Source organism: Bombyx mori, chromosome 10 (genome assembly GCF_030269925.1).
Source record: "Bombyx mori chromosome 10, ASM3026992v2".
NCBI classification, from domain to species: domain Eukaryota; kingdom Metazoa; phylum Arthropoda; class Insecta; order Lepidoptera; family Bombycidae; genus Bombyx; species Bombyx mori.
The window spans coordinates 6,744,975-6,770,140 of record NC_085116.1 but is presented as its reverse complement, the minus strand read 5'-3'; the positions used below and the strand labels follow the sequence as shown (position 1 = coordinate 6,770,140).

General features: G+C 35.2%; 4 protein-coding genes across 14 annotated transcripts; 2 read left to right on the top strand and 2 right to left on the bottom strand.

Moving 5' to 3' along the window:
* The first annotated feature begins 551 nt into the window (after positions 1-551).
* LOC101741120 (solute carrier family 22 member 1) lies at positions 552-9,568 on the top strand. 4 transcript variants are annotated; one of them, XM_062670521.1, is made up of 9 exons: positions 552-818; positions 1,440-1,995; positions 2,459-2,529; positions 3,317-3,476; positions 3,897-4,223; positions 5,063-5,287; positions 5,381-5,592; positions 7,455-7,654; positions 8,096-9,568. In XM_062670521.1, the coding sequence occupies exons 2-9, from the start codon at positions 1,772-1,774 to the stop codon at positions 8,210-8,212; spliced, it is 1,536 nt and encodes a 511-aa protein (XP_062526505.1). In that variant the 5' UTR covers positions 552-818; positions 1,440-1,771; the 3' UTR covers positions 8,213-9,568. The 4 variants fall into 4 exon arrangements, with proteins under 4 accessions (XP_062526505.1, XP_062526507.1, XP_062526506.1 ...); XM_062670522.1 differs by lacking the exon at positions 552-818 and having other exon boundaries at positions 1,204-1,599; positions 1,683-1,995; XM_062670523.1 differs by lacking the exon at positions 552-818 and having other exon boundaries at positions 1,201-1,995; positions 9,348-9,568.
* A 147-nt stretch (positions 9,569-9,715) lies between these two features.
* Positions 9,716-12,955, top strand: LOC101741826 (BTB/POZ domain-containing adapter for CUL3-mediated RhoA degradation protein 3). 2 transcript variants are annotated; one of them, XM_004930394.2, is made up of 3 exons: positions 9,716-10,815; positions 10,919-11,178; positions 11,269-12,955. In XM_004930394.2, exons 1-3 carry the CDS (start codon positions 10,626-10,628, stop codon positions 11,719-11,721), a joined length of 903 nt encoding a protein of 300 aa, XP_004930451.1. In that variant the 5' UTR covers positions 9,716-10,625; the 3' UTR covers positions 11,722-12,955. The 2 variants fall into 2 exon arrangements, with proteins under 2 accessions (XP_004930451.1, XP_062526508.1); XM_062670524.1 differs by having other exon boundaries at positions 10,375-10,815; positions 10,919-12,955.
* Positions 12,956-13,087: 132 nt separating this feature from the next.
* LOC101740978 (INO80 complex subunit B) lies at positions 13,088-15,519 on the bottom strand. The gene is made up of 4 exons (XM_004930469.5): positions 15,292-15,519; positions 14,911-15,112; positions 14,478-14,833; positions 13,088-13,647 (listed from the first exon to the last, which is right to left on the bottom strand). Exons 2-4 carry the CDS (start codon positions 14,960-14,962, stop codon positions 13,114-13,116), a joined length of 942 nt encoding a protein of 313 aa, XP_004930526.1. The 5' UTR covers positions 14,963-15,112; positions 15,292-15,519; the 3' UTR covers positions 13,088-13,113.
* Positions 15,520-17,509: 1,990 nt separating this feature from the next.
* Positions 17,510-23,924, bottom strand: LOC119629001 (uncharacterized). Of its 7 annotated transcripts, none has more exons than XM_062670519.1 (4): positions 23,114-23,924; positions 22,397-22,822; positions 21,612-21,758; positions 17,510-19,188 (listed from the first exon to the last, which is right to left on the bottom strand). In XM_062670519.1, exons 1-3 carry the CDS (start codon positions 23,328-23,330, stop codon positions 21,682-21,684), a joined length of 720 nt encoding a protein of 239 aa, XP_062526503.1. In that variant the 5' UTR covers positions 23,331-23,924; the 3' UTR covers positions 17,510-19,188; positions 21,612-21,681. The 7 variants fall into 7 exon arrangements, with proteins under 7 accessions (XP_062526503.1, XP_062526504.1, XP_062526502.1 ...); XM_062670520.1 differs by having other exon boundaries at positions 22,397-22,585; XM_062670518.1 differs by having other exon boundaries at positions 22,397-23,924.
* Between the last annotated feature and the right edge of the window lie 1,242 nt (positions 23,925-25,166).

Below are 25,166 nucleotides of genomic sequence, written 5' to 3'. Positions count from 1 at the left end.
TAGGCTTTTCGGCTGCGCAGCCAGGCTGCGGCAGCTATTTTTTTAAATTATTTTTTTATTATTTTACTTCGATTAATAATGTAGTAGTATTATTGATCGAAGTTATTTTATACTATTTTTTATATTGTAGGTACTTATTAACTCCATGCGGCAGCCACATATATTCGCCAACATTCGCTCTGGCTGCGCGCAGCCAATTGGCTGCCGTGCAACAGACGCGTTGTATTGGCTGCCGCAGCCAAGAGTTCCGGACTGCTTATGTGCACGGGCTCCCATACAACGCCATATGTTCGTCTGGCTGCCGCAGCCAGGCTGCCTAGTGCGCGGGAGTCTTATATACGAGTAAATAACGAACACAAAATTGTATTTTCGTTCTCAGCGTTGAAAGGTCGTTGCATATGAATTTAACAAAAGAGAGGCACTTAAAACTAGAATAGCCTAATTTATATTTCATTATAATTTGTATTGATATCCATGGTCTGGATGGTCTGATATTGAAAGTTAAATTTAGGTTGAATTATTGAGATTTTTATCTTCTTTATCTTAACATAGGTAAATAGAAAAGCAAAAAGCTTTAGGTATATTCAAGTAGGCCTTTGCAGATGCTTTTAAATCGTCATGTATTAACGATCGATTCGAAATGCAGAGGAGAGCAACTGAGAAGAGTCAGGCAGAAACGCAGGGATATCTCATTTCCAAATAAATGCTTCCAAATAAATAAATAAAACACACGAAATTTATAAACCAGTACATATAATAATGAAGAAATTAACCGAGAACGAAAAGATCCTATTACAGTCAATTCAGCAAGCTAAATCGTAGGTATTTATTTTAATATAATTTAAATTTTTTTTTTTATTACCTTTGTAGGCAGACGAGCATACGGCCCACCTGATGGTAAGTGGTCACCGTCGCTCATGGACGTCAGCAATGCCAGGGGCAGAGCCAAGCCGCTGCCTACAATTTCATAATTTAGCTTATAGAAAAATATTTATTGCTTTTTTTTGAGAATATTATAGTTAATTTTATAAGACAGAATAGAGAAACAACTGTAAATCTCGAGAATTAATATACAATAGTACCGTATACTCATCAAATGCAACCAAAAAATCAACAAACAATTTTATGTTTAAATTGTGTTTACAATTATATTTAGAAACATATTTTCTTTAGTTGTATTGATGTGATCCTCGAATTGTTGCAAATGCATGATGTCTCTCATTTTCATATAATGACCTTCTCAGTTATCAACATCTCTTTTTAAAGCCACTTTTTTAATCGTATCGAAGTGGCTGTGCAAGACACTAGCTATGTCATACTTACCAGTGATTAAATGTATAGTAATAGTAGGCTCCTCCCTCCTCGCGTCGTTACCTCACTGCTGAGGGTCGTGACCATTATAATTCGACATGATTTTACTCCTTGTGATGTCCCGCCAGCGCCTCCGATCAATAGTAGGCTAAAGTCTACATATTTCTCTACAAAACTGATCCAAGAAGACATCGTTAATGCCTTTAAGTACTGTTCTCTAAGTTTACCGCTTTTTGCTCCGACTTACTAAGTTTTTATAAAAACGGACACCGCGCCACTGGAAATTAGGTAGGTATGCCAGATAAATACTATTATTATGTATTATGACCTTAGTTTATTAATGGTATGAATTATCAATTATTTCTTATCAGTTATTTAGTTTGAAGAGTTGAGTAGTACATTTCGTTCATTTGAAGTATGTACACATAGCGTTAAAATATTAGTTAGAGAATTGAAAAAAATGGAAACACCATCGTTATATCATCGAGCTCTTTCCGAAGTGACAAAAAGTGAAAAATATCAAAAAAAATACGACTATTTATACAATGTAGCACTAGCTTGCCTGTGGTCTATGGCATTTAACAATATAATTCTGGCCCTCACGATTATTCCCTATACTTGTGAGATACCAGACGCTCCTAAGAATGTGAACAGAGAAGATTGGAAGGAAATGTGGATTCCGAAGTAAGTGATACCAATTCTATTTTTACATCATTCATTGTAAACTACATCATTCATTGTATCTCGTACATACGATTGAAAAGATTAAAAATTCTGATAAATAACTGGTCAGAACTTTTACGGTTATAGGTATTTAGCATTTTAAAAATAATAGTATGTACAGTCTACACAGAATAGAATAATCGTAGTCAGTGGTCGAAGCAAATGATAAGTTGAAATCTTAAGCCTAGTTTGTCAAATTACGAAAGGAGAACTACATATACATTTTTTAATTAGTATATATTTTAGTGTGGGTACACTCGTTATCAAAATGGCATTTTTTTGTTGTTGTGATTGCACCTACATATTATGTATACTTAAACTATTTAATTTAAAACACAAAAACTCGTATTAATATTATATAACATCTAGATTTTTTTTTTTTTATATCAATTGTAATTAAGTATTTGATTCATTAATTTTGCAGGAATCAGTTAGGCGGCAATATGACAATATTCAGCAATTGCTTAATTTATGACGAAAATAACAACATCACAGGTACGAATTGAAATTACATCAGTCTTATCTCGAATAGAAAGGTAGTTGTGACATTAAAATGAAAGTACATATTTTGTGTATGTATTCAATTAGCAAAAGTTATTAAAACATCAAAGAAAAAAAAGTAATTAATTTTTTTCCCTGGTAGCTTATGGGGCTATTCAAGCTACGCCCAGACGGGTAGGTGAGTTCACTGGCTCAACCTAGAGAATTTGCTAACACTAGCCCTAGCAAGAGCAGTGGTTTGCGAAATCTACCACCGGATCGGAATCGTGACCCATTGAGAAAATTTTGAACAAATTTGCTTTAAAATATTCTGTAGAATTTTCTACGGTTACATAATTAGACATAATTAGAAAGTACTTTTAGGTTTGATCTCGTTGATTTTGTTGTTTATCTTTAATATCAACGACGTTTCGAATAATTCACATTTAGCTTATTTTTTTGTCGTAATTTGACTATTGCGACAACTACCGTAAAATTATCTATTATATGATATTTACATCTCGGTATTTAAGTTTTGTTGCATACAGAAGGTTAAAGAATATCTTGAAATCTGGCAGTTTATTTAACTTGGGTTTTCATATTCATGATTCATAAGATGTTCACAGGTGTTAGATGAATATCAATATATTAAAGTAGGGTATATTTTATTTCAATGGCTCGCGCCCCACATGTGAATTAACTTGTTTCTATAAGGGATATGGATTTTGTAAAATCTTATAATAAAAAACAGCCCTTAATTCTTTAATAGCTTCCAATGAAAACAAAATAAAATACATTTCAGATTGCAAACGTTACCGATACGATAATACTTGGTACAAAAGTACGATTCCTTCAGAGAACAATTGGGTGTGCGAAAAAGAATATTATGTAATAAACATTTTATCACACAACAAGATTTCTGAAACTGTTGGATCACTTATCTTTGGTTGGTTTGGTGATGCGTAAGTCTTGTAAAATAAATTATTATTAATAAGTATTATAAACCCAGAAATGTTGAATTTTTTACCGTTTTATTTTAATTATGAGGTTCAAGTTTATTGATTTTAGTATCGTTAATGGGCAAATAACCTCATGACGATGAATAATCGTCGCTTACTGTGAGAGCAAGAGCAATTAACCATTACTTAATGATAGTTTTCCAATTACAGAGCATAATGCGACTCAGTGACGCACAATGCCGAATTATGCTGAAGCTTAGTTGAGCATTATGCCGCATAATACGCTCTTGTGCTGTAATTGGAAAACGGCCTAAGTTATTTAAGTACCACTGCGGGTATTTCTTTAATAATAATTTTAAGACGTATTATTATCTTAATATTTATTGTCAAAAATTTTATGTCATAATTTCATCTCTTTTCTAGGTATGGACGACGGTTAACGTACATGATTTCCTTGTTATTACTTGTGATTGGAAGAACGATATCAATAATTTTCAGTCATTCCGTTGTCATATTTAGTATAGGATGTTTAATAGCCGCTTTCCCAGCGACTTCTGCCTTACAATGCACATCTTCGATTTCAATGGAGATTTCATCTCCTAAAAGAAGATCGAGTATCGCTAAATTACGATTTATTGCTTCAAGTGTTGGTTTGTGCCTGATGCCCCTATTATATTGGTGGATAAGAGAATGGAAATTATTTATGATTACGACGACAGTCACGCAATTGCCATATTTACTGTGGTCGTGGTAAATATTAAAACTTTATTTTTCATGAAATAGAAAATAACGATTAAAACCAATCTTGGTCACCTTAGCACTTTGACTTTTTTTTTTTTTTTATTGCTTAGATGGATGTACGAGCTCACAGCCCGCCTGATGTTAAGTGGTTACTGGAGCCCATAGACATGTACAACGTAAATGCGCCACCCATCTCGAGATATAAGTTCTAAGGTCTCAGTATAGTTACGACGGCTACCCCACCCTTCGAACCGAAACGCATTACTGCTTCACGGCGGAAATAGGCGGGGTGGTGGTACCTACCCGTGCGGACTCCCAAGAGGTCCTACCACCAGTTGACTGCCATATAAGTGCGCATACGTGGCGCACTGAAGTAATTATGTTGATTTCTCTTTTCGACGTTCTTATTAAGACGCCGGAATATCTAGTAGACACTGGGAAAGATGAAACCGAAGATACTGAGAATGAATCTATTTCTAAGAGACCTATAAGACTAAAACATACATTAAAAAATAAAAGAAAGAAAAGTTAGGCAATCGAGGCGCTTAGTGACAGAAATCGACATAATTACTTCAGTGCGCCACGTAGGGGACCGGTGACCTACACGGCAGTCAAGGCGTTAATCAGGTGTTTACTATTTTTATTTTACAATAATATTTCCAATGTATCGAATACTCATATCAAAATTTTCGTTGTCCAGAACCAGACCTGAATAAACGCGAAATTAAGCCGAAAAATTTTTTTTAAATGTCTACGACCCTCGAAAACCGGAGATACCTACTATAAAAAATAATACTAGACATACTTTTTGATTTTTAAAGAACATTGTAATATTTTTATTATTACAGGAAGATGATCGAATCTCCGCAATGGTTGTGGATAAATCAAAGAAACAAAGAGTGTGAGAACATTTTAGAGCAAATAGCGAAAGACAATCGCACTGCGTTGAGCAGCCAAACAAAACAATTGATCTCAGCATCGCACGAAGAACACACCGAAAAACAATTTGGATTCCTTCTTCTTTTTTCCAACAAGGAATTAGCCCTTGTTACGATTTTACAGCTTTTTATATGGTACCTATAAGACTTTATTGGTGTTTTTCTGAAACAGAAATTCGTTAAAGCGCCCCTACAAATTACAGATTTTACCTTTTAATATTGTTTTAGGGTATCAGTAACATTAAGTTACACCGTCAGCTTTTTAAGTTCAGGAGAAAGCTCACAAACAAATCCTTTTTTAGATTTTGCTTTTCAGTCACTTGCTGAAATACCAGGGCACTTTTCAGGAGCTTGGTTAGCCGATAATATAGGTCGTCGGTATACCTGTGTAGTTTCATTTGGTGTGTCGTCTGTTGCATGGGTCATAATTGGTTTCAAAGGTTGGTTTTTAGAAATATGTATTGCCCAATAATTTATTGTATTGTTAAAGAAATGAAAATAACTGAACATCGATAGGTATTCGTCCTTAAAAAATAACTAGCGATCCGCCTCCGCTTCGCTTCGGAAACTGTAATTCATTCTTTCATACAAATCTGGTTCTGACAGTAACAAACACAATAAAAAAAGAACAAACAAAAAATCTAATTTTTCCCCTTCTTTTAATAATAGTTCACTATTTTGGCGATAACGGCTTACCAATAAAAGCTGCTGTCATGGGCTTTTTTGTAGGACTATTTGAGATAAATATTTCCATTTTACATTAAATACGTGTAGCTCCAACGGTTTTTGCGGACGGCGCACGCAAAAATAGCTCGCAGATGGCAGATTTTTTTCCTTCGTTCTTGACACTTATCGTTATATTTTGGGTAATTCACACTATATTTTTATGAATTATAGACTGTGTTATTCTGATGTATAAGCTTAGTGTCATATTTATTTATATGGGATCCACAGCCTAAAAAATAAGTTTCAAGCTTTTAGCTCTAAAATGAAGATATTTCCATACAACTTTTCATCCCTCCTTTCAACCCTTTACAACCTTTTTCCGCATTAAAAAGTAACATATGTCCTTTCTCAGACTCTAAACTATCTGTGTACCAAATTTCATTTAAGTCAGTTCAGTAGTTTTGGCGTGAAAGCGCGACAGACAGACAGTTATTTTCGCATTTATAATATTAGTATGAATAATTATTATAGGTGTTTGCTAAATGTTTTCGATTCCCTTTGAAATACGGTTCATACAATTTACTAGGCTGCACTAAAAGTTTCGGGAATGGAATATTTCCACTGTTCCTGTCATATTAAAATCTTTTTAATTGAAAACTCCTTGGTTTTAAAAATCGAATACCATTTATTTATTTAAAAAAAGATTCTCGGTCTTGTCACGAGGTTTTGTCAAACTTGTTTAGTCGTTGAGAAAATGGAATTGACTCGAGAAAATTCAAGATGATTTATTATGACTTTCGAAGTGGTTTATCACAAAAACAGTGTGTTGACCGGATGATTTTTGCATTTGGTGATGAAGCGCCATCCAAAACCACAATTTATCGCTGGTTTGCTGAGTTTCAACGTGGACGTGTCAAGCTCAGTGATGATCCCCGTCAAGGTCGTCCAAAAACTGCAGTCACCCAAGAAAACGTTGATGCTGTGCGTAAGCTGATTGAGGAAGATCGACATGTGACGTACCGCGAAATTCAGGCAACTTTAGACATTGGCATGAGTCAAATACAAATAATCTTGCATGAACAATTAGGTGTAAAAAAGTTGTTTTCCCGATGGATACCGCATTCGCTCTGTGAAGAGCAAAAAGCGGCTCGCGTTACTTGGGGCGTCAGAGCTCTCGAAAGATTCCACGCAGGATCCTCAAATGCTGTATACAACATTGTATCAGGTGACGAATCCTGGATATACGCGTACGAACCCGAAACAAAAAACCAGTCACGAGTTTGGGTGTTCAAAAATGAGTTAAAGCCAACAAAAATTGTTCGTTCACGGAGTGTTGCAAAAAAAATGGTGGCCACGTTTGTCTCCAAAACCGGCCATGTTACGTCACTTGTAAAAGTCGGTATGGATTGCTTATAAATTGTAAAATTCGAAAGTATGTGAAGTACACCAAGCATGTAAATTAGACTTTTTCGCCAAACTTAAAATAGGTAACTGAGAATAATTACTACAAGCTTGCGGATAGACGTTCAATCTGCAGACTTATAGACTTCAATATTATAGATATTAATACACGTAATAAATAGCTCAATAGGGCGTTTTTCCAGGATAACTTTGAATATTATTATTTTTGTTTCAGATTTTGTCATGTGGCCAGATGTCGAATGGATTTTGATATTCGTACAGGTTTTAAATAGATACTCTATAACTATATCTTACTACATTATAAATCTACTTAATATGGAAATTTATCCTACTGCCATGCGTCAGTCTGGAATGGCTTTGGGCAATTTGATTTCTGGAATAGCGGCAGCGATTGCTCCCTATGTACTTTTATTGGTAAGTTTTGACTAGATATTATGTACAACTGAACGCAAATTTCTATATATAATAAACCATTAATTAAATAGATAGGAACGAATGCTCGACTTACATGGCAATACTGGAGTCTATGAATATCACAATGTAAATACCACCATGCACCATAAGTCAAGATGTCAAAGTCTCAATAATGTGTAACGGCTGTTTGTCTTTTTGACTCTTCAAAGTGGAACGAATAACGGCTTCGCGGCAAAATAGTGGTACTTATGCAAACGCGCCTACAATAAGCCTATCACCAGTAAATACCGGTTGATTTTTATCGCAATAATTGTGTAATACTCAGAGGACGCTGCTGCCCAATCTCTAGTAAATTTCATAGTCACTCTTTACACTGGAAAAGTTGGGTTCACGCTGTTCAAGGCGGACACAACACAACTTTAATTATCATACGATTTTTAGGGACATAAACACGGATCCTTTTGGTCTTCAGCCATCCTAAGCCTGTTCTCAATAATAGGATTGATGTCAGGCTTAGGCCTACCAGAGACAGTAGCTCGCAGGAGACATCCAATTTGAATTACCTGAAGCCGCATAAAAAACTAGAATGTGTCGAAAAGAAAAAATAAATTTGTAGTAAAGAAAATTTAAGTAGTAGCCAACCGCAAACTGAAGAATTTTCTTTTTCTTAGATTTTTCAGTAAGGCAATAGGTTTTTTAGTACGGCGTTGTTTCTAGCGTCGAGCTTGTTAAATTCTCAATAGATAAACTCGATCTCATAGTTAACTATCTCTTGATAAACCCTCGACCTACCTAAATACTCTGTTAAATAATTTGAAAAATATCGAAATATTATCCCAGTAAAATGGAGGGAATTTGCTGAAACTTTATCAATGGACTTTTTGGAAGAACCCAAGAAGCTACATCCAGCGGCTTTGTTTCATTTCTCCTAATTTGTGCACTTTCACAGACCGTAAACAGTTACTAAGCTGTCTTTATTACATAATATTCAAACCTGAAGAAACAATAAGTTAACAAAACAATTCACTTAACTTCGCCTCCTCGCGTTCCCGCCAAAAAGTTTCCGATTAATTTGTTAAATTTGGCACACTGTTCGAACTTATTCATAGTTAATACAGTTATTATAGTTTTATTCTGTAATGTATTACATCTATTTCGATGAGGAAAAGGCTATTTTTTTTTTGTTTAAGCGTCATTTTTGAAGGTGTACAGGAGAGCCATTTAAAGTTTAAATTTTGGAAAAAATATCATGACAAAAAACTTCATAAGCTATTTGGATGTGGTAAACATAATTGAAAAGTTCAATTAAAACATCGAATTGTTGATAGTACTTACTACTACTGCGCTGGCGCTATGACCCCGATGTGGGTCTAACAATAAACGTCACCATTCATGATCATCCATGTATCATGTTGATACTAATACTAAATAAAACGGATCTTTAAGTACAAAGATAAATGTCACGTATTAAACGAAATTTCGCTTAAACCAAATATCCTTTCACCCCTCGATATTATTATGTTCTTTTTATATAATATTATACAGTTATTATAGTTTTTTATTAATGTTCTATGTACATAATTTTTCGGTTGTAACGATCCGCTTAAATTCGTAGAATCTTTCTCCATTTTGTTGTTAAGACGTCTGTTTGATTAAATCCAGTTTTCATAGTGTGTTTCGTGTGCTTGTCTAGAGGTGCGTGGCGCTGTCCTGATTATGATGTAAACAGCCTCTGGTACGAGGTGAACCGTGAGCATGTTCATGACAATTAATTGTATCTTGTCAAGAAAATGTGTGTGATATAGGAGATAAAATAAAAAAAATTGTCTGCAGCCATATAGTTGCAAAAGCAAAAACTTAATTTTCTTTTAAGTATGTAGTAGTAGTTTTATTAAGATTAAAGAATTATCATAATTTGTTGTTTTTGTTCTTAGACCTAATTTGTTAAATAATCGAATTGAGCGTGATGAATTGGACTTTTCACTGTCGCTGTGATGCATTGGCATTGTTATTTTCTAAGAATTAAGGTAACCACTTAACATGTGGGCCGTGTGTCGTGGACTCGTGCACCCATCTGAGCAATAAAAAATTGTTAGTATTATTGTATAGTATACGCACATATCTATTAGCCTGTTATTATATTAATAAGTACAAAATAACGTAGTTACGGGCTAAATCTCAGAGCTCCCTATTTCAAATAGATTTGCCATAAAATCGGATTCATTGGGCGGTATTTTGCTCTAAATAACTTTACACCTTGGGGCTGGTCAACTATTTAGAACATTGTCCATGATGTACCGATAATGGACACCTAAAATACGGAGAATTTTTTAGCGTGAACGCGAGGAGCGACGTTGAGCGGATTGTTCCATTTTGTTAATTCAGTGTTTCTTTGAGTTTAAATATGTAATAATGGTAATTTAATTGACTGTATAGTATTTGGGAGAGTGCACAAATGTGGAAAAATATAACAAAGCTCCTGGACGTAGCTTCTGGGGATCTTCCAAAAAGTCCACTGAAAAAGTCTTAATAAATAACCACCATTTCACTAGACTATATTTCTTTCGTTTTCATTTCGTTTTATTCCTTTAGACGAATTTTGTTTTAAAAAATTAAATTAAAGCATTTCTTTCATTTTGCTCCATATCATTTTTCAGAAAATATAAAATACAAAAGATTAGGCTGTATGTATATATGATATCTTGGCCTTTCCAGTTGAAAAAATAGATCTACTACTCCAAAATCAATTCTATCAAACTACACAAAATCTCTTGAATATCCGTAGCTTGTCTAATTGCAATCGAATGTTGGATTAACTAATAATCCAGCGCTAATGCTCATTTCTGCAGTTCATAATTTAAATGACCCTACTTTATGGTATTGAAACTGCACAAAATGTAGTATAGGTACATTTGGAACAAGAAAATAGTTGAGAGTCCGGGTGTACTGGTCGTTTCGTATTATCGCGTTGATGTTATTTCTTCGTTTTGAAATAATGTCGGGAGATCACAAAACGTTGTTAAAAGGCAGTCCGTCACAATATGTGAAGTTAAATGTGGGCGGCACATTGTTCTACACTACTATCGGCACGCTTACGAAAAGCGATAACATGTTGCGAACCATGTTTAGTGGGAGGATGGAGGTTCTCACAGATTCGGAAGGTACTAAATTTTTATTTTAAAATTCACCAATTTTACCCACTTTATCGATCCGCTGTAAATTATACCAATACTAATAAAAAAAAACTTTAATTTTCTTTTTTAGGGTGGATTTTGATTGATCGTTGTGGGAAGCATTTCGGTACTATTTTGAATTATCTTCGTGACGGCACAGTAGCGCTACCCGACAGTTATAAAGAGATCATGGAGTTATTGGCGGAGGCTAAATATTTCCTGATTGAAGAGTTAACTGAATCTTGCCTACAGGCCTTAGCCAAAAAAGAACGCGAGGCAGAGCCTATTTGCAGAGTTCCTTTAATTACTTCACAAAAGGAAGAACAACTTTTAATTATGTCCACTTCCAAGGTTAGAATTGAATACATTTTTAAACTAAATATATTCTTGCCATGTTTAAATTTACTCTGTTCATTTGTCATATATTATTCTTGTTTGCAGCCTGTGGTGAAACTGTTGATTAACAGACACAATAACAAGTATTCTTACACGAGCACTTCTGATGATAACTTACTAAAGAACATTGAACTCTTTGACAAACTTTCGCTGCGATTCAGCGGGAGAGTGCTGTTTATTAAAGATGTTATTGGTTCTAATGAGATTTGTTGTTGGTCTTTCTTTGGACATGGAAAAAAATGTGCTGAAGTCTGCTGCACTTCAATTGTGTATGCTACAGATAAAAAGCATACTAAGGTTGAGTTTCCGGAGGCCAGGATATATGAGGAAACACTGGGAATTTTACTTTATGAAAGTCGTAATGGCCCTGATCAAGATTTAATTCAAGCTACTTCATCACGAGGTGCTGTTGGGGGATTGTCTTGCACTAGTGATGAGGAGGAAGAGCGATCTGGCCTTGCCCGACTTAGATCAAATAAGCAGAATAATCAATCTTAGCGGTTACAGTCAGGCCTGGCACGCCTTCGCAGCTCAAAACGAACAAATGTTTGATATGAAGCTGGCTGTTTTCCGCCACTCTGTTGGCTGCCCTGCTTCGGTCTGTAGACTGTTTTGAGCCTCATTCTTGTCTCTGGGTTTCCCTTTTTGAGCTCTCTAAATAATGTGACAGTGAAAAGTGGGTATAACAAAAAGGCACCCAAGATTTGTGAAAACAAAGTGACACTTGAGTAGGGATTTTTCACTATATTACTGTGTCTTCAAGTGTTGGTGACTAAATGTTTAAAAAGTTCTAGTAATTAAATACTTGCAGTTGTTTTAAGATGTGTGATGATGTAGTATGCACTGACTTTAAACTTCTATATTTAAAAACTCTCTTAGAAACTTAACTATACTTATTCCGTGTACTGTCTCTATTAGTGTTTGTCCTCAAAAATATACTGATAGCTCAAGTATTGCCAAATTGATGTTAGTGAAAAAAAAAGTAAAGATTCAATTGTTCAATGTTAAATATTAATCAAAAGAGTATTTAGCTATTATGTAATTTATATTCTCAAAAATATCACTCAAACTATTCTTTGTTAAAATACAATATATAATCAATGTATAAAAAAAAATTATAAAATTAGCAAACTTTAATGTGTAACTGTGCTTAATGAATTTTTGTGTATACTGTGTACATAATTCATATGTTAGTAGCCCTTTATGCATGAACTTTGTGTAATTTTATGGTCATTACACTTAATAAGTTGTAAGTAATGTGAACAAAGACAAGTATGACAAAGTAGTTGAATTAATGTCTAGTCTTATGTCTTCAATTCTATTGTGTAGTCTGATAATTCTGGTGGAGATCAAGATGGTATAGGTACATGAAGTCAGGTACATGGTAAAATTTTACTCAAAATTCAATAAAAAATTACGAATACAGCAAATGTTTTGTTACGAATGGAAAGTCTTGCACCTATGCAGCCTGGCATATTATTTGTGTCGAGTTTGTACCTATGACTTAGTGTCAGGAATGTTGAGAGGCTATGTTACTTTAGTATTAAAAAATTCCATTGTGCTGTGTAAATGTGAACTTGTTACTTAGAGCGTGTTTAGTCACAGTGACACTGGGTTTATAGTTATAATTTTATTAAGACTAATCTATGCAATTGATGATGAATGATGAACTATAAAAAAACTTACATTTTACTTTTTTCAAAATATATGCTCACTGTCTAGCTCACTATAACTTTTTGTTTTATTTTAATTTTAAAGAGATGCATAATTAATACAACTGCCATACATATTTTACAGTCACCAATCACCATAGTGAAGGCAGCCAGATTATTTTGAAACAAAATATCATTACACGTAAACACACTTCCATTATTAAAAGTACATTTTTGTTTATTTTTTCAAATTCTTTTTATAACATTCTAAACTACACAGAGGTATGCTAGTTTTAGAACAATTATATTTTTTTAAATTAACACATCCATCAGCTCCACAGATAATTGGTTTTGGTGCTGCTATTGGAGGTTTCACAGCCAATGGGAATTCAATACCAATGGGCAGAGCCAAGGAAATTTCATTGATATTATTTTTATAAACAATCATGGGCTCCTGTTTTTTGATGGGTTTACCCTTATGCATATTTTTTATGTTTTTAGAATCTTGTTTTTTAAGAAGTCTGTCCATTGTTTTCTTTTTGTCTTTCTCACGTTTTTCATCAGCAAGTTGTTTGCGCTTTTGTGATTTTAGTGCAGCTTTCTGAATTGCTTCTGCTGTCATTACTTTCTCTTTGTAACCTGAGGGAAGGGCGAGTAGTACTTCACCTCCAGGGCTGGTTTCTTTATCTGTTCCCCTCTCATACATGGCCCTTTGCCTTGCTGTCATCATTTTAGGATCTTTAGGTTTTATCTTCTTTAGTTCCTCATCAACCTAACAATGATAACACATTAGAATAATTCCAATAACATTTTTCATTAATATTGTGTATTTTATTTTATATTACCCTATTTAAGTTTATTGCAACTATGCAACTGAAGACAACCTGAATCTTGTAATAAAGCTTTTGATTTCATCAGTCATAATACTACTCTAATAATAGTATAATTGATTATGCCAAATTAAGTACTCAAATTACTCAGTCTGCTAATATTTAAATATATAACACGCTCAAACATATTTACAATAAAGTTAGAAAATAATACTTGAAAAGAGCAGCAACAAGATGAAAATTGTCTGAGATGTCAAATAAGTAATAATAGTAATAACTTTTTAAAGCTGTGTTTTGCAATACAAATTCGGAAGTAAGTTGGTCAAAGAAGAATAAATTGACACTCATTTATGTCATTTAACATTTGCAGACATAGTGAAAAGTTAATCGGAATCTTTAAGATTTAGTACACACTGCTCATTGGACAACACAAGGTGAGTGGAGAAGGCTTTCACACTGAGAAAGCCATACACAGATAGGAGCAATTTTAAATATAATAAATTCATATATACTTTGACAAATAACTTGATTATAGCCCTTATGTATATATAAAATTTCAAGTACATATATTAAATTTTCCATCCTAATTTCCAAAAACAAAGATGCTAACTGACTTACAGTTTCGAGAACTGAAAGCCAGTTCATTTTAAAGAGGCCAGTTAAGATAATAGCTTGCATGAAAAAATATATACACTAGACAAGCCAAAGTAGGCCTAAGAACGGAGTTATTAACAGGATGACATTTAATTCACACATTACTGAGTTAAACAACCTCCTCAAGTTTTCCAGACTTTATGGCATCCAGCCATCTTTCTTCTTCGCTAGAAGTTCCACTTTCCCGTCCCTTTTTCTTTTTTTTAGAAGTTACTTTAGGAGGAGTACTTGAGGAAGATCCAGGCAAAGATCGCCTTGAATCTGGTACAGATTTCATTGTTTGTGCTTTGAGGAGATCGGCAGCTGATGTTCCAGGCAACTCTCTCCCACCTTTTAATTTTATTTTATAGGGTTTATCCAAATTATCTTCATATGATACATCGATGGAAGTGTCACTATCAAACTCATCTTGTAGCTTTCTTCTCTTGTGCTTTTTGTGCCTGTGCTTCTTAAGTTTTTTAGAAGGTGGTGTATCTGAAATTAAAAACCATTTTGTGAATGTATTTTGCACAATGAAAAATAAACAGAAATGTATTTAAAAAATAAATTACCAATGACGATTTCATCCTCTGTAGTGCTTTGTTCTCGTTGTCTTCGTACCATTTTGTATGTATGTTACCACATTACCAAACACTAGTAATCGGTGCTCTTAGATTGTTAATTATCTAAATAACGGATCTATTGTATGTTAATTGCTTTAAACATTTTTATATATTTTATTTTTAAGTTCAGTAACTCAACAGGTGAAAAAACCTGAAAATAGGTAAATTATAATAGAATATACAAGTGTTAGTACCCTAATTTCTTTCTATGTGCACTACTGAATATATTTTGATATTTTTATAACTAATGTCAACAGTTTTATGTCTCTGAATTAACTAAGCTCGGTCTGTTTTGGTATTTAAAAAAGTTGTCACAAACGAATACAAGACCTTTAGGGACATGGTGTGAATAACGAAGAAATTATTGGCGATACAAAACTCATTATGGTTATGTAAAAGGACTTTGATATTTATTATATTTATGTAGGTAATAATCAATGAAATAAAATTCTTTAGCAGTAATTGTTCTGTGAATATGTACTTTTCCCAATTTTGATTGTTTTTTTGGAACTGTCAAAATTAAATGTCAACTTAATTTTTTTCTCCATTCAGACAGGCAAAAGAGACCTTGCTCATACTATCAGTTTATACAGAAGTGAGATAAGACAACACAGATATTAGATGACATAAAATAGCCTGTGAGTAAATTTTGGGCATTTATTGAGGTACTAATGCATTTTCATATATGCCATATGATTAATACGCCTTCGTTATTACAAATTTGTATTTGAATAAATACGAAATTAACAAAATAAAACAATTTCCCACCGAACGGCGCGGCGCGGCGGCGTAGTAATTTTTTGCTTGTATCACTTATTTTGTGTAAGTTATACTGTATTAATTTTTTTATATACATACATGAACCACAATAAGTTTTAGAAGCTTGCGCAGCCTTGTATATTATTATGAAGAGCCTTAATTTGGACCCAGAACCCTCAGGTCGCGAGCTTTACCCCTCTTAGTATTTCAGTTTTTATAAAATATGTACCTAACAAGAGTTATGAACGATTTGCACGATGAAGGAATGATTTCATTTCACTAATTATCTAGCTTTGTGAAAAACCGGTCCGTGCGGAGTTGGACTATTGGAATAGCCTCATAACTACTCATAAGCTACCAACGATTACGTAGGCAAAAACCAGATCTTAAATTAAAATGAAATTTTATAATCGTTAGGTCATAGAAAATAATACCTAATACAATTTGTATTGTAAATACCTGATATAGGATTAAAACACTTTCTTCACGTCTTTAGAATTTGTGAATTTCTTCAACAAGTAACTATCTCGCACGATTTTCTTATTATCAAAATAAATTTAATTACACTCCATCTTCGAATTATAAGGCCTTACTTCAGAGTCCAACTATTTTATCAAAAATCAACATACTGTGCGTAATTAACTTAATGATTAAAATAAAAATGATATTTAAGAAATCTTTTAATTCCTATTAAAGATACAATTTTTGTAAATATTTAATATGACCCAAAAAGGGTACATAATATATTCCACCATCTTGTAGGTATACATATTTAATTTTGTGCCGTGAAGCACTCCGTTTGTGAAGGGTAGACTTTAGAACTAGTATGACGATACAATTAATCATTGCGACTTCGACCCCGATTTCATTGCGGTATTCATAAATATTTAGTTTCTTTGCAATAATGCACGTGATGGTACGTAGAAACATCCCCAGCTGCATTTTTAATGATTCCCATTTTAATCCCGCAATTCGCATATTATGTTTTCTTGTTTTGAATTTTAGTCTCTTGTAAAGATACCTATAGCAAAAATATAGCACTATCTCTTCGGTTATTAAGTTGAAGGACTTGGGACCTGAGGGGCTTTACGACCTTCAAAACAACCATGAATAATTCAGAACTTTACGCCTAACTAATAATAGTACCTAAATGTATTGTTTACTTGCCCGTGCAGTGTTCAATGCCACTGTATTATCTCAGTTCGATGAGCGCAGAAGGTAAGGTCAATTGGACCGAATGAATTACAAATGGGCACCTAATTTTCTGGAAAAACACGTGACCACTAATAATTTCTTAATGTACAATTTACCGTGTTATGATTTACAATTTATGATTTGCAATATTATCATTGTTTAAGTCATTTTATTTTGCAGCTACCTACATAAATGCTGTGAAATTAATAAAGATTACTACTAGCCAACATTATTTCGTAATATTTTATTGAGGTTACAAAAGTGGTAGACATATTTAAAATTATCTGACAAATCAATGTCGCTTTTACTTATTTTAGTCGTTTCGACTTTATTAATTTTCGTGTCACTGCAACTGAGAGTCGATAGGTGGTACATCGATACATCGGAATTAATAAATTGAGAATAATCTACGCGAAATAAACCATTCCTTTTTAATTTCATTGTTTTTTTTTCAATTGATAGATGAACGAGCTTACGGCACCACCTGGGGTTAGGTGGTCGGGTAGTCGGGTAGGGTAGAGATAGGAGTTCTAAGTCTTGTAGTGGACTGTATTATTAGGATGGGCAAGGAACTTGTTAAATAAACTCGCGAGGATTGCACGTATAAAATTTGTATATTTTAGAAATTTTATAAATCGCGTACAATAGCACGGATGAAAGAGAATTGACAAAACTAAGACATTCCAAAATGCAAAATTCAAATGTAATGTCAAAAACTACAACGACAACAATAAAAAAGGTTTTATACCATTTTGTTGGGTTTCCAACATGCTGCGGCCTCAGAAATGATATATTTTCAAGAAAGTTATACAATACTAAATTAATGTAATAACTTACACTCACCATTTCTTTATGGGATAAAGACAATCTTTATAATCATCTATGATAAAATTTAACATTTAAGAATTAACTTTAGACACAAAATGAGAAATGCAAAGATAGATTCTAATCAGTACATCATATTAAGAATAGGTACATTGAGGAATCTTTATACCTAGACATATATAGCTACATTCGTATGTTCTGTGACCTTATAAATAAAATATAAAATACATTAAAAGCATTTTTTAAGATCAAGTTCTTTTTTAAGAACTTTTTCAAATAAGAAAATATAACAAATATTTAATTATATTTAAAACAATAACACATATTTCAGAAGGTTAATACTCTATATAAATTTACTTTCAACATTTAAATTGTAAAGCTTTTGTGTGAAACAATGTATTAAATGGAATTAATCAAGAGAACTTAGACATTTTTATCTAGAAATTAAAATAATAACACACTAATTATTGTCAAAAGGTAACAAACTTACACCTGACAGTGACCTTCTATAAACTTTACCATTAGGGGCAGTAACGTCAAAGGCTCGTACTTTACCATCCCCACCTGGGAAAATCTTAGAAATTCTAGCTAACGGCCAATAAAGAGGAGGTGAATTTGGTTCCTTCAATAATACCATCTTACCTACACTAATATCTGGTAAGGTATCGCGCCATTTCGGTCTCGCTTGTAAAATATTTAAGTTTGCCAAGTTTTCCAAAATGACTGTTTCATACTCTCAACTAACCCCGCCAAAACCTAAGCCTATTAACTGGCGTTTCTGAGATATCTGGTTCAGGGAAGCTAGTGAGCGGAGCTCCCACTAAGAAGTGACCTGGAGTGAGGTAGCTGAAATCTGTAATGTCTGTAGAAACGGACATCAAGGGTCTAGAATTTAAAATCGCCTCTATTTGGCACAAAACCGTATTCAATTGTTCATATGTAAGTACAATCTTCTGTAAGACCCGTTTCAAATGAAATTTCATACTTTTAACTGCAGCCTCGGCCAGACCAGCAAACACAGGCGAATAACTTGGTGTAAAATTAAACTTAATTCCAAGCCGATTAGAAAAATTTTGCACCTGCGTTTGATGATCTTTGGAGCTGTTCAGTCTGTACAAATCAACTAGATGGTTGGCTGCTCCCTTAAAGGCACCTCCGTTGTCGCAATAGATGTTGGTGGGCATTCCGCGTCGCGAAATAAACCTTTTAAAGCAGGCTAAAAACGTTTCGGTAGACAAGTCGGAGGCAAGTTCGATGTGAATCGCCTTGGTATTAAAGCAGACAAATATACAAATGTAACCTTTAGTTAGTAACGCTCTTCTAATTCTCGAGTTTTTTATCTGTATCGGCCCAGCATAATCTATACCGACAACTTGGAAAGCTCTGGAGGGCGTCACACGATGTGTAGGGAGAGACCCCATCAGCTGCTTTGCACAAGTCGCCTTCATTCTGAAACAGTTTAAACATTTGTGAGTAATCTTTTTAACTTGACGTAAACCATTCAAAAGCCAATATTTCTGGTTTAACTGAGATAATAATAACTTGGGACCAGCATGAAGGAGTCTGAGGTGCTCTCGCGAAATAATAAGGTCGGTTAGCTTGGAACCCTTCGGAAGGATCATAGGATGCTTTTGATTATACGAAATAGAAGCATTTTGCAACCTTCCCCCAACACGTAACAAACCTTGGTCATCAATAAATGGATGCAAAGGTTTCAGAGGGCCCTTAATATTCTCACCTGTTCGCAGTAAGCTTAATTCCTTACTGAAGTAATATTTTTGTTCATGCTTAATCAATAAAGATAAAGATCGCTCGAGTTCTTTACTATGTAAATAACTAGTTTGTATTTTAATATTGTTAGGTTTGCTGTTATGACAAAAACGTAAAATGTACGCCAAAACTCGTGTCATTTTATTGATATCAGAATATTTTTCTAACATATGTGAGATTTCTTTTTGTTTCAGAGTGAGTAATATAACACCAGCGGACGTGGAAGCAACAGGAGCTGTCTTCATCTCGGGTAGATTGTCCGCGTTTTCTTTCAGTATGTTTTGACTAAATGTATACTCCCTTTTATGCAGGAACTCAGGCCCGTCCCACCACATAGAGCAGGAATGAAGTTCTGGTGGACCTAGCCCTCGACTTATGTAATCTGCGGGATTCTCATGGGTGCTGACGTATCCCCAGTGCCATCTATTGGTCAACTGCTGTACTACTTTTACTCTGTTCGCCACATATGCTTGCAATTTAGTAATTTCTGTGTGAGCCAATGCTAAAGCTATTTGTGAATCAGAAAATAAAATAACATCATCAATTTTAATTTTAATTTTGAGAGTGTCATACATTTTGGCTGTAAGTTTTGCTAATAGCAGCATAGCGTTTAATTCAAGCCTAGGAACCGTTAAGGACTTCTTACGCGGATTGATTCTAGACTTCGAACAGAGTAAAGAGACAGTCACTTTACCTGCTTTATCTATTACGCGCAGATATAAGCAAGCCCCGTAGCCTGTGGAGCTGGAAGCGTCGGCGAAGCCGACGATCTGTACTGCTTCGGCGTCGTCAGGGACCTGAATGTTTCTTTGCAAATATATAGGTTCCATTTGCGCTAAGCTGGTAGCAAAATCAGTCCATTCCTCTCTTACCTGCGGTGGTGGACAAGCATCCCAGTCCACTTTCTCGCACCACAGTTTCTGCATGATCACCTTAGCCTTTACTATAATCGGACTGACAAAGCCTAGAGGATCGTATAATTTGGCAATGTCACTCAATATCTGTCGTTTTGATATAGAATTTAATGAAAAGTTATTTGGGCATTTAATGACAAAACAATCTTTCTTTGCGTCAATTGTCATTCCTAGGGCCTTGATACTGCTGTTTTCTTTTTGAACTTCAATTTCATCTAACTGTCTCTCATTGAAAGGAATATCAACTAATATCTCATCGCAGTTAGACGACCATTTATGCATTTGGAAGCCACCCAAGCTTAACAAACGTTTTAGCTGCTGTTTCGCCTCATGTAAAGCCGTTAAATCGTTATCCGAATATAAAACATCATCAACATAAACACAATTCTTTTTAATGAAAGAAGCTAACGGTAAGTCAGCTTGATGCATGTTTGCAAGCTCGAGCAGACATCTGGTTGCAAGGTAACTTGAGCATTTTAAGCCGTACGTGACAGTATCTAAGCGAATGCACCGAATTGGCTCATCAAGCCTATCGCGCCACAAAATATTTTGCAGCGTAGTGTATTCTGGATTGACCATAACATTCCTAAACATTTTTTTAATATCGCTATTGAACGTGTAGTCGCCAAGCCTATATAAAGTAATAATTTCGAAAAGATCTCTTTGCACTATAGGACCATTGAGTAAAATGTCATTGAGTGAAACTTTATTTTTTGTCTTCATAGAACCATCGAAAACTACACGTGTGCGCGTGGTTTTGCTCGCCTCGTTAAACACCGCATGATGGGGTAAAAAATATATAGCGTCCGAGTCAAAATTAAAAGACTGAAAGTCTACAAAGTGAGCATGGCCCATGTCAACATATTGATGTATGAAATTTTTATAATCTGTCAATAAATTTATATTTTTATGTAATTTTTTCTCAAGGTTTAAAAATCTATATAGAGCAAGATCAAACGATTCACCTAATGTCGCATTGACCTCGTTTAGGGGAACCTTTAGTGGCAAATCCACTTGAAATCTATGATTCGAAAGTTGAACTGTGGCCTTAAAGTTATTCTCGACTATGTCATGCTCAGCATCCTTTTCTAGGAATGCTTCTGGAACCTTTTCGGTATCCCAGAACTTAGTTATGGTAGTAGCAATGTCAGATTCACATGTACATAAAAGTGAAACAATTTTCGTTACCTCATGTTGAGGTGGCAGACCACCCGCGATAATGTGACCAAATTTAGTGTTGATAATCTGTGGCGTTCCTTTACTCTGGCTGGCCGGGTCGACTGGAGGCTGGCGGCGCGTCGCGCACGTAGAGTTGGTCGTCGCCGGTAGCAGTGCCTGAAAAAATACACTGGCTCCAATTAGCATATTAATCTCAGATGGTTTATAAAACTCATCATCGGCCAGCTGAATATTTTTTGGAACAACTACTGTGGATGGGTCTATCGGGGTCTGTGGCAATTTGCATGTTATCGTGTCCACTACATGACAATTCATGGAAACCTTGAATGGGGTTTTCATCGAGTGAACTTCTATTGGTACAGAATAATGAACTTGGTTTTTGTTATTCGTGACCCCTATAATATTAGTACTGTCTCGCTTAGGAGTCAAACCTAAAACCTTCAATGCCTTAGTAGTGATAAGTGAAGCTTGAGAGGCGGAGTCCAGTATGGCCTTTATGCGCACCTCCCTGCCATCACTGTTGAAGACCTTTATACGAGCTGTGGGAATCAGAACATTATTATCATTATTGCCAGACAACATAATAACGGCTTCAGCCTTTTCTTCCTCGCGATGCAGCAATGAATCATGCCCTTTTTTGCATGTACTACATCGAAAATAGAACCTACACTTGCCTGGATGTTTGTTCAAACATATATTGCACAGCTCATTTTTTTGTGCAAAAGATATTCTCTCCGCTGAAGGCAGAAGTTTGAAATTTTTGCAGTTATAAATCTTATGTTCAACTGACTTACAGAAGTAACATTCTCGCTTCTCCTTAGCGGTCACTGCGTTGACTACTTTAGTGGTAAACAACTTGGCTGCGGATTGTCCAGCATTCTCTATAGCGAGCGCTCTTTTTTCAAGGAACGCTAGAAGCTGGTCCACAGTGGGGTCCATTGTGTTGTCCCGATCCAGTTGGTATTCGCGTGCTGTACGTTCATCTAACTTGCGGGTCAAAATCAACATTAAAATTGGATCCCATTCATCTACCTTCGCCTCCATATTTTTGAGGGCAGCCAACGTTTGTTTAATTGTTGACACAAAATGTCTTATATTGCTAGGAGAAGGTTTACTAATAACATCTAGATCTAGCAATGTAGACAAAAGCTCTGTCATTATATTATATTTATTATAATATCTCTGGTCCAGTAACCTCAGAGCTTCCTTGAAGCTGGACCCTATAAGAGGCAAATTAATTATTAAATCTAAAGGTTCTTCCTTTAAAAATGATCGCAAATAATGCAGTTTTTGAATGTCATCTAAAGAAACATCATTTTCGATAACTGATTTGAACATTTCTCTAAATGTGATATATTTCGAATATTGACCCGTGAACTGCGGCATTTCTATGGTAGGTAACTTTATAAGCCTTTTTTGGGGTGTCGGATTAGGCGGAGCATTGGCCTTTCGCTTGTTAAGCTCAGCTTGGTAGCAAGCCATGATGCCAAAATATTTGTCATCGTACTCACCTGAATCCTCTTCATCAGCCGGGTTAGTTGCCAGAATTCGGCCGCAATAATCGCCGTATTCGCGGAACGCTACAACACAACGCTCTAAGCGGCATTGTATAGTTTCCGTAGACAGTCTTTCGGTTTCTCCCAACTGGTTATAGAGTCTTGTAAGTGAGCCTTTGACGTAACGACGCTTTCCTATTAAATAGGAAAGCACCTCCTGGCTCTCTACCATTTTGCTACACAGATTTGAAACTAGCTTATAGTAAAATAAAGTCTCTAGGTTACTCGCGATTCGCCGGTAGGTAGCGCCACTGCAACGCGTCGTCCAAAAACGTCTTCGTTGGAATGGTAAATTTGAAGCACACGCGCGGGATAAACAAAAGACAATCGGCTTCTGATACGAATGGTATCGCCCTTTTGTCTTCTCGTCAAAATCCCTGATTTAGCTTGCTCCTCTTCGGTGCAGCTTACACTGCCTCCTGGCTTGCCGATACAAATTTTTTTTGAATTAAGTTTTCGCTCTTTCAATCGCCGGCTTCGCCTCAGCGTGTTTATTAACTTTACAGAATTCCTTTTCTTCGGCCGTTATGGACCAATTTATGTAGTGGACTGTATTATTAGGATGGGCAAGGAACTTGTTAAATAAACTCGCGAGGATTGCACGTATAAAATTTGTATATTTTAGAAATTTTATAAATCGCGTACAATAGCACGGATGAAAGAGAATTGACAAAACTAAGACATTCCAAAATGCAAAATTCAAATGTAATGTCAAAAACTACAACGACAACAATAAAAAAGGTTTTATACCATTTTGTTGGGTTTCCAACAAGTCTCAATTTTTATAGTACAACGGCTGCCCAACTCTTCAAGCCGAAACGCTTCACCGCAGAAATAGGCAGGGTGGCGGTTCTTATCCGTGTGGACTCACAACATGGCCTCTCAACAATAATTACGTAAATTATCATTTTTGCGGGTTTGTTTTTTATTATACATTATGATTCCATCACTGTTGAAGTCAATCGTGAACATTTGTTAAGTAGGTACGTATTTTATTATCAGAAAAGTTGGTGCGGGATTCGAACAGTTCAGTCGCATCGCTTGATATGAATGTACCGGGCGTGTTATCCATTTGGGCCACGATTACTTCTAACATTCATTTATTACATGCTAATAATTCTCTTGCTATCTCAAAGCTTCGATAAGTACATAAAAGTATCACGTAAAAGACCATTGTTACTGTACGACAATATACAAATCAAAACCATTAAAAACCAAACTGATTCTTTGATACGTTTAGAATCAAATTTTCGAGAAAGCTTTTTGAAATCATCCGCCGCTATCTGACACGATTCAATTTCATCTTCTCACTCCTGTTTATTGTTAAAGCATTCACAGTCTTCTGCATCGCTGTTATTGGCTATGAAACAGAATTGGATACGAAGCGCTGTATGAAGATTCTGTGTTTATTATACGGCGTATCTGGCCTTTAAAATCGTATTGCCGTTTTCAGCGAAGACCGCGATTGCTTAGCCTAGTAACAATTTAAGTGCTCAATAATGTAAGAAAACGAGTAACCTCCTCGTGCCGTAGGTTTCGTAAGGAAATATTTGAATATGTATATTTACAGGAAATTCAATCATCTACATTTTGTTTTTTATTTCATTACAGTTAAATAGAACCGAGGAGTGTTTTTCACTTTGTTATCGCTTAGAATTAAATTATTAATATTCTGATAACATGCCTCGATTTTTATTATAATGGACCACTTCGATAAAGCGGCACGACACGAGAACCCTCTCATCGTGGCCGCCGGTAACTACATTCCCGATCCTGCGGACAGAATGGAAAGCAGTCGACGTCGCCCAAAACACGTCATCTCGGATCCTCCCGTTCAACTAACGGTGCTTTTAGGTACTTCAAGCACCGGTCACCGTTCTCGGCGAACCTGTCGCTTGCGACGAAGGGCTCGACGAGTAAATTAACTCTCAGACACAGCCCACTGAGTTTCTCGCCGGATCTTCTCAGTGGGTCGCGTTTCCGATCCGGTGGTAGATTCTGCGAAGCA